Genomic DNA, 14,106 nt, shown 5'->3' on the forward strand with positions numbered 1-14,106 from the left:
GGTGGGGGAAGCTAATTGTAAAATAGCTTAATGCCTATCTATCCATCTATCTCCTAATGTATGTGAGAAATCAGAACTATATATGAAAATATATAGGAATCAGGACAGGAAATGTCTGAAGTCTGGGGAAATATCTGGGTACCAGGAAGTTGAGGACAAATTTGTAGACTTTCTGTAGCCTTCCTCATGGACAGCCGGTGAAGGGGCGTTGAATGGACTGATTTTCCAGTGAAGAATGTGACGTTTTCCAATTCCCTTTCCCATGGTGCACTGATTCCCAAACCTTGGAGTGCATCTAAATCCCTGGGGAGCCTAGGGATTAAAGATACTTTATCAGGGCTCCCTATCCTCCCGCTCCCACCCTCTAACCCTGGATTCCGATTCCCTAGATGTCTGCCCCACGGCCAGTAACGCTGAAATTCAGCTGCTGGGCTGCTCTTCCTGACATTTTGGAGACAGACTTCCTGGGAATCAGGCCCTGCCTGGGTGTGAGCAGACTTCTCCCTTGGGCTTCTGTAGATTCCTAGGACTGTCCTGATAAATAATTTAACCGTAAGCAACTTCCTTAACTTCCCTTGGCCCTCATTTCTTATCTAGTGAAATAGTGGTTGTAATCAAACCTCAGAGGGTAATTGTGAGGATTAAATGTGGTCTTGTATCTGAAAGCATGTTGTAGGGTGTTCTGCAGTGTTGGCTGTTACTGTGAGAATCAGCGGAGCAGCGTGGAAAACTCAGAGAATTTGCAGTCTACCTAAGCGTTCCTTTCTGTAAGTTTAGTGAAAATGAAACTGTCCTTAGTGGTTGTTTTGAAGATTAATTTTAAAAACTCATGTAAAGATTTCAGTAAAAGTAAGTTCATTCATTTAGTCCAAGACAAGAAACAAAGTTTTCTTTTTTTTCCTCTCTCTCTAATTTAACTTTTTTACAGTGAATCTGAACTTTTAAACCATTCTGAGTGATCTGTTTGGTCCCTAATTCCTCCGTGAACTCTGTAAGGTATTATTGCTATTTTCATATTAAAAAACTGAGACTGGGAGAAGATAAGAAATTGGCACAAGATTTCACAATTGGTAAAGAATCAGAATAAAACTGAGGTCTGGGTAACTCGAAAGTCTGCTTTTCGTACATTATGACCTTATCCATTCCATTATTTCATTCTTTGGTCAGCAAGTCACTACTTTCAGTGAAGAGGTTTAGGTCTATAACAATTGATTAGAAGTTTCTGTCATTAACTGTTGCCATTTTTCTACCTAAACAATGACTTTTACTGATTAAAAGGAGGGAACTTCCAAAGGTGTTTCTAACTTGTAGCTCCAGCTAGAGGGTGCCTTTTAAGCTATTCAAGGTCAAGATGAATATAGACTCCAAGGAGATTTTATGCCTGGATATACAAACTCCCAAGGTTTGGGAAGAACTTCTGACAGAAAAAGTGGAGGCAGAAAGTCATCTCCAAATGCAGGAATCCAGACTGAAACGCAGTAATGCACTGGCAAGAGAGATCTCCCGAAGGCACTTTTGACAGTTCTGCTACCAGGAGACTCCTGGACCAAGAGAGGCTCTCACTCGACTCCGGGAACCTTGCTACCAGTGGTTAAGGCCACACGTGAGCACGAAGGAGCAGATCCTGGACCTGCTAGTGCTGGAGCAGTTCCTGTCCATCCTGCCCCAGGCGCTGCAGGGCTGGATGCGGGAACACTGTCCAGAGAGTGGGGAAGAAGCGGTGATTTTGCTGGAGGATCTGGAGAGAGAGCTTGATGAACGCAACACAAGGTAGGAAGGGAGATTCACCAGGGAAAGAGTATGTGTCGGTCACCAAGGATCTCTGTGTCCTCTGCTTTGTATCCCCTTGACTTTGGTGATTAAATAAGACCTTGCTTTCTGTGTCTTTCTGAAAAGTGTTTCTTTAGACAGTTAATTTCTTCAGAGGTCAAATCTTATATCTTAAAAAAAAAATCTTGTTTCCTTGTTTCTAGATGGTAGCCTACAGACAGGAACAAGAAGTCCTTTCTAAAGGGACAGTGTCTCTGGAAGCACAGATGTCACTGGCCCTTCAGTTCCAGCCTAAGGAGCCCCAACTCACTCGTGACCCTGCTCAGGAGCCCCACCCTATGGGAGAGACAGGTGAGGGACAGGATTTATCTGGTGTTGAACATATCCCACCTGGTCAAGCACAGATAGACAGAAAAACCAGAGCTGGGAAACCAGGGGGTGAAAAAAATGCTCTGCCAGCAATGCTCAGAGCTTCTGGAAGCTGCTTGTACTTGGGCAGGTTAGTTAACCAGTTCATCAAGGTTTCTTCATCTGCAAAATGTCTGCTCAGGCTGCCATGACAGAATATCACAGACTGACTGGCTTAAGCAACAGAAGTTTATTTTCTCATAGTTTTGGAGGCTAGAAATTCAAGATCAAGATGCCATCAGAGTTGATATCTAGTGAGACCTCTATTCCTGGACTGTAGTGAGCTGCCTTCTTGCTATGTCCTCACATGGGCATTTCTCTCTACCCCTGCCTGTGGAGAGAGGAGGAGAAAGAGAGCAAGAGAGCACTCGGATATCTCTTCTTCTTATTATAAGGACATCAGTCCTATTGGATTAGGACCCCACCTTTAATTACCTTAATTACCTCTCTGAAGACCCTATCTTCAAATACAATTAAGGCTTCAACAGATGAATTTGGGGTAGGCATGACACAGTTCAGTCAATAACAAATATGTACCTCAAAAAGTCGCTGTGAGCATTGAACACAATTTGTGAAAAATACGTGGCACACATTATGCTTAATATATTATAACTGTTATCAGAAATTACCAGGGCCACCCTTGTCGATTTGGGTTTACATTTACAGTCAAAAATATGAGATATACTTAGTAGGTGGCAGACCGGATGAGAGAATCCAATGGAATAGACCTTGCCATTTTTTTTGTACGTAATCTTCTTAGTGGCATCAGCACTGGGCACCAGTGAGTATAGAACTAGGTACTCGGGGCTGAGTCAGTTGCCTTCCCATTCTAACTCTCCCTGCACAGTTGGCTCCAAATCCAATCTAATTCCCCACATATAACATCATAGCCTCTTACTGACTTTTTGTTATCCTTCTGGTAATCCATCCACAGCAGAGGTCTCCTGTCTTCATTTCCACATTACCCCATGTGTATCAAAGCTACAACTTCTCTTGTCACTCTGTTTCCAGCTTCTATTTATTTCATTTACCCTAGCAATCACACAGTTATGATTTTGGAACACATCTCTTAATTTAAATTAAAACTATATTTGATGAGTAATTCTGTGCCCGCTGCAGACCTTCCTCTGACTCCCATGACCTCATCTTACTAAAATTCCTTCTGGTTTCATCTTCCTCCTTAATGGGAAACTTTCCAGTCAGTTTCTTTGTTACTTTCTTCTTCCTCTCCCCATGAAGTTGGACTTCTCATTTTTCAGCCATTTTTTCCTTCTACCTTCCAAGCCTGCATCTAGAACCCTGCTGAGAACCCTTCTTCCACAGCACATCTGAGTAAGTCCTTCCTCCATCTATCCATCCATCCATCTGGTCATTCATTCATTCAACTAATATGTGTTAAGCATCTACAGTGGCTACAGGAGAGTATCCAGAAGGCTTCTACAGATCATAGAGTGCTCCCTACGGCACTGTCAGTGCACATGTTCAGGAAAAGCCCATTTTGTAAAAGCAATGTAGGAAGTACTTGAGATTACAAGGACCAAATCCAAGTTCCAGCTCTTTATTTTTTTAGCCAAGCAACATTTAAAGTTACTTTATATCATTGAATTTGCGTTTCTTTTAAAATGCATACAGATAGTAAATAATCCCCCAAATATACAAGTTTACATAGTAAAAAAAGTAAAAGTTCTCCTTCAAGTCTTACACACCAGGAGTAACTGCTCTTGTCAAATTGTTGTGTGTTTTCCAGATTTCTTTCTAAATATAGTCTGTCTAGCTATAAATAGACTCCTTTGTATATCTTAAGTTCTTTTAAGAAGTGGGATACTAACATGAACAGGTTTTGTGGTTAGTTTGATAATATACGTGAAAGTGCTTCGTAACTCATGGAACACTGTATAAATGATAATTATTAAAAAGTGGAAAATGTCATGGCTTTTATATTCTACCCAGTCCCCTTGTACATTTCAGATGTAAATGTAAAGTTTGAGCAAAAGGGTAGTACTTGGCTCACTTGTGGCCCATGTCTTCTCTGCAGACACATTTCTGTTTTGCAAACCTGTTGTCATGGAGAAGCCTGGTCTCATCCCAGAGGAGTCCTAAGAGGTACCTATCCAGGAGTGTGAGGGACAATGCAGTTAGATGTCGGAGAAAGAGTCCAATGTTTTGGGTTTTTCTGAGTTGCAAAGTGGTAATCATACCTGGGGAATCCAAGACATCCTAAAGATTCACAGCAGCCCTTTTCCAGCCTCACCTTCAACTCATCTAAATAGAGGCAGGCTAGTTAGGTTGGTTGACTATTGTCCAACGTGAACCAGTCCTATGGAACAGCCTTTGCCTCAGCACCAGCCCCTGGGTCGGTCAGTTCAGGCCAGAGTAGTAACATTGATTTTAATCCTTTCTCTAAATATTCAACAAATATTTATTGAGCCACCACTGTGCACCAGCCAAGATTCTCAGGGAATAAACCAGAAAGATCTTGTTCCCATGGAGATAAGATTATATGTAGCAAGGGGGAGACAAATAATAAGCATATAAACAAGATGATACAATTTGTTAGAAGGTGATGTTACAGAATAAAGCACAAATAGAGCATACAGGGAATTTGACTGCTATGGATGGGACACACAGAGTATAGTTTTAAGTGGAAGAATTGAGAAGGTGAGAATTGAGGAAAAACTTCAAGGAAGTGAGAGAATGAGCTCTGAGGTCAGAGTTTCCAGGAAGAGAGAAGCACTAGAGCTGAGGCTTTGTCCTGGGGATGCACCCAGGATGATTACAGATTAGAAAGACATAAAGTACTTCCTACAGCACCTAGCATAGGAGAAGCTCAGCACTTTTTCCATAAATGACCAAATGAACGGAGGTCTACACAAAATAACTTTCTTTAGAAAGGGTCACTTTGAGGCGCCCTGCATCACAGTGTGGAGGGAATTCTCAGCGAAGACTCCAAAGAAGCCACTCTGATCCTGACCATTCTCTTCTTGTGAAGAACATAAAAAAATTTTCTTCAGGCCTCATCCATGTGGGGGACACCTAGCTGCATTTTGCCAAAGAGGGCAAACTTCCCTTATTACCTAGAAGAAGGTGTTGCCACACTGGCCCTTCAGTTTGTAACCTCCTTCCGACTCTGTGACATCAGGATAGAAGTACCTCACTTGGGACTTCCTTGGTCATGCAGTGGCTAAGATTCTGTGCTCCCAGTGCAGGGACCTGGGTTTGATCTCTGATCAGGGAACTAGATTCCACATGCAGCAGCTAAGAGTTCATAAGCCACGGCTAAAAAAAAAAAAAGATTCTTCATGCCACAATGAAGATCAAAGATCTCATGTGCCACAACTAAGACCCCTGAAGCCAAATAAATACATAGATTAAAAAGAAACAGAAGCAGCAGCACCTTGCATTTCTGTTCACATAGCAACCCATTCATCACTAGGCTCAGGGAACAAGTGACATTTACCTGGTCTTTTTTTTGTGGAATGACCCAGACTAAGGACAGAGAGTTGGTGCTAAGGAAACATTGTCGTAAGAGAGTGGAACCATGTGGGAAAGTGTCTTATGGACAGACCTGGGAGGAATCACAGCAGGGGCCCCGACATGGAGAAGTCAGTGAACATAAGGGTGGGGTAGAGAGGCACTGGGGAAGGCCTGTAGGAACCGGACCACACACATGTGAGGAATGTTGAAAGAGCTTTGCTTAGAGCTCGGGTCTGGTTTGACATCAAAGAGTTCACACTGGAGAAAGACCCTACGAGTGTAATGAGTGTGGGAAAACCTTCAGTCGGAATTCGGGTCTTTTTAATCACAGAGGAATCCACAATATTCAGAAACGGTACCATTGTAAGGAGTGTGGAAAGGCCTTCAGCCAGAGTTCTGGTCTCATCCAGCACCAGAGAATCCACAAGGGAGAAAAGCCATATCAATGCAGCCAGTGCAACAAGAGCTACAGTCGGCGCTCGTTTCTCATCGAGCATCAGAGAAGCCACACAGGGGAGCGCCCTCACCATTGCAACCAGTGTGGGAAGAGCTTTAACCACCACTGCAACCTCATCCGCCATCAGAAGATCCACCTGGTGGCTGAGCTGATCTAATCCAAGCTGTGTGCAAGTTTTCTAGATCACTCACCAAGTCACATGGAGTAGGTAAAGACTAGAACACACCTTCCTGTCGCCACAAAATGTGTTTTGGTCTCAGTTCGGTTCAGTTGCTCAGTCATGTCTGACTCTTTGCGACCCCATGGACTGCAGCACGCCAGGCCTCCCTGTCCATCACCAACTCCCAGGGTATACTCAAACTCATGTCCATTGAGTTGGTGATGCCATCCAACCATCTCATCCTCTGTCATCCCCTTCTCCTACCACCTTCAGTCTTTCTCAGAGTCAGGGTCTTTTCAAATGAGTCAGCTCTTTGCATCAGGTGGCCAAAGTATTGGAGTTTCAGCTTCAGCATCAGTCCTTCCAATGAACATTCAGGACTGATTTCCTTTAGGATGGACTGGTTGGATCTCCTTGCTGTCCAAGGGACTCTCAAGAGTCTTCTCCAGCACCACAGTTCAAAAGCATCAATTCTTCAGCACCCAGCTTTCTTTAGAGTCTGACTCTCACATCCATATATGACTACTGGAAAAACCATAGCTTTGACTAGACAGACCTTTGTCAGCAAAGTAATGTCTCTGTTTTTGAATATGCTGTCTAGGTTGGTCATAACTTTTCTTCCAAGGAGCAAGCGTCTTTTAATTTCGGGGCTCCTGTCACCATCTGTGGTGATTTTGGAGCCCAAAAATATAAAGTCTGTCACTGTTTCCATTATTTCCCCAACTATCTTCCATGAAGTGATGGGACCAGATGCCATGATCTTAGTTTTCTGAATGTTTAAGCCAACTTTTTCACTCTCCTCTTTCACTTTCACCAAGAGCCTCTTTAGTTCTTCTTCACTTTGTGCCATCAGTGGTGTCATCTGCATATCTGAGGTTATTGATATTTCTCTTGGCAATCTTAATTCCAGCTTGTGCTTCATCCAGCCCAGCATTTTGCATGATGTACTCTGTATATAAGTTAAGTAAGCAGGGTGGCAATATACAGGCTTGACCTACCCCTTTTCCAATTTGGAACCAGTCTGTTCTTCCATGTCCAGTTCTAACTGTTGCTTCTTGATCTACGTACAGATTTCTCAGGAGGCAGATCAGGTGGTCTGGTTTTCCCATCTCTTGAAAAATTTTCCACAGTTTGTTTTGCTCCACACACTCAAAGGCTTTGGCATAGTCAATAAAGCAGAAGTAGATGTTTTTTTGGAACTCTCTTGCTTTTTCAATGATCCAGTGGATATTGGTGTTTTGATTCCATAAAAGGAATGTTTAGGGTTTTGAAGGTGCTGATTTCCCTTTGCTTCCTTTGCCCTTTCCTGTTTCTTACTAGCCCCATCCCTCTTATTTATTCTCTTTGAGATGACTGCTAGCCTTTTCTAAAAATGTATTAATAAATGGCAGTGCCACAGCCAACATACTAGGACGACCTATATCTGTGTTTAATTCCTAAAGATCACATAGAGTGCTGCTGATGTTTTACAATAAAGGGGTCTTTGGTGTTCCCCGTGACCAGTACCCACATAGTAAACACTGTTTCTGCCTACTGCTTCCCTCTGACACCTGCGTGATCCTCCCTTGGATCACTGACTAGCATTGGCTGAGTGCTTCGCTGGTTTTAGAGGGCTTCCATTTACTTCACCACAGTTGCTTCTCACAACAACCACACAGGAAAATGAGTATTATTATCCTGTTTCACAGATGAGGAATTGAAGATTCAGAAGATCCAAACCTTAGAGCCAAGGCTTAACCTTTGGACTTTTATTTTTAGTAAATGTTAACTTATGGAATAATTTTAGACTTATAAAAAAAAGTTGCAAAGAGGGAGTTCCCTGGCAGTCCAGTGGTTAGGACCCGGGGCTTTCACTGCCATGGCCCCAGTTCAGTCCATGGTCAGGGAACTAATATCCCACAAGCTGTGCAGCATGTCACTGCCCTTCCCCCACAAAAGTGGTAAAGATAGAGTTCTCATGTACCCTTCACTCAGCTGCCCCTAATGTTAACATCTTACGTCAAGTCTTTTCAGTTAAACCCTTGACTTTTGAATCTAAATCCCACTGTTTACAATGTCATGCTTCATATTGGTATTCTTAGATTTCCTCATTTAAGCTCAGTCACCCAAAATTCCCTTATTGCTCTCCCATCCATCTTCAGCATTACAAAAAGTCGTCAGTATCCTGAGTATTAATATGAGACATCAGCGCATTGGATCATCACCCATAAGATGCTTTAAAAACTACCATCTTAAATCTCCTGAACCTTTCCCTTCTGTTGTGTGCTTAGATCTGGAGTTGTCTGCTGATGTTCTAATCTGATCTTGTGTCCATTTTTTTTTTTCACACTTAGGATCCTGGTGAATGCTCCCAGTGTTCTACATACCGTCCTGTATAACCCTATATTTTCTTTGGAACTGCTGAGTTTTCCATCTGAAATAATAATCCAGTATAAAGAAGGGACCTGTTAGGAGGGAGAAAATCTTCCAAATGAAATGTAAGAATATGAAGTTGGTATGTATCTGAAAAGTATATGAAGAGGGAATAATTTGAGGAGGGCATGAGAAAGATGAAATCTGTGATGCCAGGGGACAAAAGAAGAAATAATGGCCAGACACAGAACAGGTATGTGGGATAAGGAAAGAAAAGTTCAGACAGTGGACATCTGTCAGTAGAAGGAATGAAGATGGGCCTAGGAACATACCCAGAATTGTCCAGAATGCTTCTGGATGTGTCAAGATTTGATCATGTAGGAGAAGCATGCAACAGACTGTCAACATGGTAACTGGGGTAGATGGAGGACTACATGACCCTTTCACTTTGTGTTACCTCTCTTTGAGCTGTGAATGTGCTTATTGTACAGAGGTGGTATGAATCCCCCTTCCAATTACTAGGGATGATACTATGAAGAATGAATGAAAAATGTTTTATTCTCATCAAGGAACTTTTGGGGGACAGTAGGGCAGCACCCAAGCTGGTCCAGAATTGACTTGAATGGTGCAAAGGATGTCACAGGTTAAGAGAGCTGAGACTGGAACTTCCAAGACAGAATTTGATATTTTGCTTTCTATCAGGTATGTTAAAGTGTTAGTTACTCAGTTGTGTCTGACTCTTTGTGACCCCAAGGACGTAGCTACCAGGCTTCCCTGTCCATGAAATTCTCTAGGCAAGAATATTGGAGTGGGTTGCCATTTCCTTCTCCAGGGGATCTTCCCGACACAGGGATTAAGCCCGGGTCTCCTGCATTGCAGACAGTCAGGGAAGCTCAGAGAAGGAGTTTCCTGGAGAAGGAAATAACAGTTCATGGTATCACAAGAGGCAGACAAGACTTAGCGACTAAACCACCACCACCAGTGCAAAGGAGGGTAAGAGCTAGTGGCCCTGGTTTTTATTGTGGTTAGAGGATGGGCCCAGGAAATACTTCTTATGCACAGATAAGGTAAGGACTTGCATAGCTTGAGGTGCCAACTGAGGAAGCACATTTCTTATAAACTTACTCACATGTGGGGGAGAAAGGAAGGGGAAAATAGGAAGTGAAAGCTGTCAGTGATCTGTCAAACATCAATAACAGAGTCAAGATTTTTTTTTAAATTACAACTGTTTAAAGAGAATCAATTCAGGAAATACTTTATCATGTGATTCTAGTTGCTCTATCCTTGTAAACTAAGGAGTAAGTATGAATTTAGCATTCAATCCATTTTAAACAAATGTATATAACCAGAAAAAGCATCTGTTAAAAAAAAAATCCATCCCTGTCCATTTGACTACCTGAAACTGTCTCACTACTGCAGAGTGGCTCACCTCCCACTGAAGTCAGCTGAGACTTTCTAGAAGAGGTGAGCTCCCAGAGGCAGCCTGTACCCTCACTAGACTCTTGAAGGGGGTGTGGTTTGTGGGACCTGAGGTGAAATTTCAGGGATTTCTAATCTGTTTGGAGACATACAAATCTTTTTTGCCTACTTCCTGCCAGAGAGGATTAGCTGGGACCTATGAGTAATTAAAAATGTTTAGATTCAAAAGGGTATTACTATGGTAGTGGTTGATTTTAAAACACTGAGGATCTATAGTGTCCATCATATTTTCAAAAGGATCCAAAAACTAAACAAAGTTAAGAACTACTGCTTGATGTGTGGTGGAATGACAAGAAACAGGTGTGGTGGAGCCTTTTCAGAGAGAGCCCTGACTCCCACTTTGATTTTTTTCACATGTGCACACACACCCACACAACCACATACACACATACATACAGTCCCACATCAACCTTTTCATCAGCTCTCCTGGTTTACCAGGTTCTCTCTCCAGATCCTCCAGCACAATCACCATTTCCTCTTCACATTCTGGATGACGTCTTCACCCTCAGACCAGTTGCTGGTCACCCTGCCTATCCTGACAAGATGATACCCAGTGCAGCAGAAGCCAGTGCTTTGGGAGTACTTTTAAGGTATAGAACTAATTGTTGAATACAAAGGTATTAATATCAGATGAGCTAGCTGAAGGCTATAAGCAGAAGATTCTCTGAGGCTCACACGGCAAGAAGTTAACTCAGAATTCAACTCTCAATTCAGAAAAACCTAGATGTCTTCTACATTCCGTTCACCCCTAGAAACCTTTCTTTGACTCACAGAATTCAGGTATCTAAGGGGGTGTCTCCAGGTTTGCACCTATTCCTTTGGGAGAAAAGTAGAGAAATGGAGAGAGAAGGAATATATTGGACTTCTCTTTGAGATCACATCAAAGACTGGCTTTTATCACAGCTCATGTTGTAGCCTTTCACAGTGGCAGTACCTATCCAAGTGATTGGTGTCATTTGCCACTTTCCAACTTCCTCAGATTCTATTATTTACTTTCCTGAATCTGTTTCCTTAAGTATGACTGAAATTCCAGTCTTACTTATAAGACTCTGGACTACCCAAGCCAGAAGAGTCACCATTGTTACCTGCACAACAGCTGATTGATATAGGTGAGGGGTACTGTTCATGAGAAACAATGTGTGTGTGTGTGTGTGTGTGTGTGTTAGTCACTCAATCGTGTCCAACTCTTTGCAACCCCATGGACAGGCTCCTCTGACCATATAGGTGGGTAAAAAGCTTACTGGATAACTGAAACTCTGAGTACAAAGCTTCTATCCTAATTTTTCTACTAATTAGATGGGGGAACTTGAGCTCCCTGAATTTCTCTATGTTTCAGCAGAGAAGTGAGTCTTTTAGCTTTTAGGGGGTCTTTAAAATTGACCATGGAGAGGAGTTCATAAACTATTTTTAAAGAGTCTACAAATTAGCCATAATATCATTTCTTTAATTTTGTTTGGCAGCGAGGTGACTGTTCCTCAAGAGGTGAAAGCAGTGTGAGAGTTAAAATGTGTCTAGAGTGAGTGCTGGCCTTCTATGCCAGTATATGTATGTATATACCTTGAGGAAATTAGAATTATTAAAAAAAGCTATGCATGCAAAGCTTTGTCACCATAATATTGAAAGGGAATATATGTCTAAGGAAAATTCATAAGTAATGCTCCAAATCTTGAGATTTATGTGTATGCATAATAGGGTCTTTGACCCAAGATTAAACAAGCCCAAAAGGACATCAGCAAGGACTGGTAGACATATTTTCTCAGATTTTCAAGGTCTGGGATTTCATTTTACTCTACTAACAAGCTAATTAGGGCTTCCCTGGTAGCTCAGCTGGTAAAGAATTTGCCTGCAATGCAGGAGATCCTGGTTCAATTCCTGGGTTGGGAAGATCTGCTGGAGAAGGGATAGGCTACCCATTCCAGTATTCTTGGGCTTCCTTGGTGGCTCAGCTGGTAAAGAATCTGCCTGCGATGTGGGAGACGTGGATTCAGTCCCTGGGTTGATAAAATCCCCCAGAGAAGGGAAAGGCTACCCACTCCAGTATTCTGGCCTGGAGAATGCTATGGACTGTATAGTCCACGGGATCATGGTCGCAAAGAGTCAGACATGACTGAGCGACTTTCACTTTCAACAAGCTAATTAACTTAGCCTGTGAATCTTTCATGGAATCTGGCATAAAATATGAGTTTCCTGGGGCAGAAAGAAAGAATTTTATATGATTCCATGGAGGCCCAAGGCCTTTCACATTTTGCCCTCAGAATTTCATTGTGTTTCTTCAGTGCATGGATGTCCACATCCTCCCCCACCTATAGCCATACTGTTTCAAAGTCTTAATTGTTCTTCTCCAGTTCTCAAAAACCTTCTTATGCATGACAGTCCTCCTTGAGTCTTCAGTGCTCCTACGTGTCTTGTTGCATGGGTCCAGGTTATAAGGCCCTGATCATTACTTCTTTAACTAGCCCATTTCTTATAGATCGCAAGACTAACACTTGTTATTCATAGGTTGCGAGCAGCATGAGATCATCATATTTGCATCAGTTTCCCTTGCCCTCAAGTCCCAAGGAGGTGACATGATGCGCTCAGGTGGGTGCTATACACACAATGTGCCTATGTTGCATCCAGGAAATCTGAATTTAAAAAATCCTCAGCTTTTATAATAAGCAGTAAGTAAGCTTGCTAATTGACCATTGGGATATGTTATCTCATCTTTCAAGATTACCAACGACATAAACAATCCTGTAGAATAGAGTGGTTAAAAAAAAAAGATTAAGGTCTTGTCCTTATTCTTTTATTCCTTTATTTAAAAACTATCATTCTCATAATGTCCTATTAAAATTTATGTATTTATTCTTATTGTTTATCTTTTGTCAGTCCCCACTGGAATATAAACTTCATGAGGTCAGAAATCTTTGTCCTTTTTTGTCAATGTTGTATCCTGAATACCTAAAACAGTGTCTGGCTCTGAAAAGTGACTCAATTAACATAATTGTTCATGTTCAAGACTCCTACAAGATAAATAATTTAAAGCTGTTAAGTCCGTGTGTATATCATTCTCAACTTTACCATATATATTGACATTGCCTTTTAAGATGAGCACACCAGCTTACACATCCATCAGCTGTATATGAGTTCAAAAATTTTCACATTCTTATTAGCAGATATTACTGAAACTACAAAATTTTGCTGAGGTATTATTATGAAATGTATTAAAATTTGATGGTTTTATAAAAGGCAGAGGAACCAGAGATCAAATTACCAACATCCACTGGATCATGGAAAAAACAAGAGAGTTCCAGAAAAATATCTATTTCTGCTTTAGTGACTATGCCAAAGCCTTTGACTGTGTGGATCACAATAAACTGTGGAAAATTCTGAAAGAGATGGGAATACCAGACCACCTGACCTGCTTCTTGAGAAACCTGTATGCAGGTCAGGAAGCAACAGTTAGAACTGGACATGGAACAACAGACTGGTTCCAAATAGGAAAAGGAGTACATCAAGGCTGTGTATTGTCACCCTGCTTATTTAACTTATATGCAGAATACATCATGAGAAACCCTGGGCTGGAAGAAGAACAAGCTGGAATCAAGATTGCCGGGAGAAATATCAATAACCTTAGATATGCAGATGACACCACCCTTATGGAAGAAAGTGAAGAGGAGCTAAAAAGCCTCTTGATAAAAGTGAAAAAGGAGAGTGAAAAAGTTGGCTTAAAGCTCAACATTCAGAAAATGAAGATCATGGCATCTGGTCCCATCACTTCATGGGAAATAGATGGGGAAACAATGGAAACAGTATTAGACTTTATTTTTTTGGGCTCCAAAATCACTGCAGATGGTGATTGCAGCCATGAAATTAAAAGACGCTTACTCCTTGGAAGGAAACTTATGACCAACCTAGATAGCATATTCAAAAGCAGAGACATTACTTTGCCAACAAAGGTCCGTCTAGTCAAAGCTATGGTTTTTCCAGTGGTCATGTATGGATGTGAGAGCTGGACTGTGAAGGA

At 41.8% G+C, this 14,106-nt stretch overlaps 1 protein-coding gene across 1 annotated transcript; it reads left to right on the plus strand.

Annotated features, from left to right (window-relative positions):
• Positions 1–1,351: 1,351 nt before the first annotated feature.
• ZSCAN9 (zinc finger and SCAN domain containing 9) lies at positions 1,352–6,266 on the plus strand. Its single transcript, XM_040250000.1, is given in 4 exon segments — positions 1,352–1,757; positions 1,760–1,770; positions 1,974–2,127; positions 5,656–6,266. Coding segments are annotated over 4 exon segments (1,182 nt in total).
• The last annotated feature ends 7,840 nt before the right edge of the window (positions 6,267–14,106 follow it).

The sequence above is a fragment of the Oryx dammah genome, unplaced genomic scaffold (assembly GCF_014754425.2).
Source record: "Oryx dammah isolate SB20612 unplaced genomic scaffold, SCBI_Odam_1.1 HiC_scaffold_11, whole genome shotgun sequence".
Taxonomy (NCBI): domain Eukaryota; kingdom Metazoa; phylum Chordata; class Mammalia; order Artiodactyla; family Bovidae; genus Oryx; species Oryx dammah.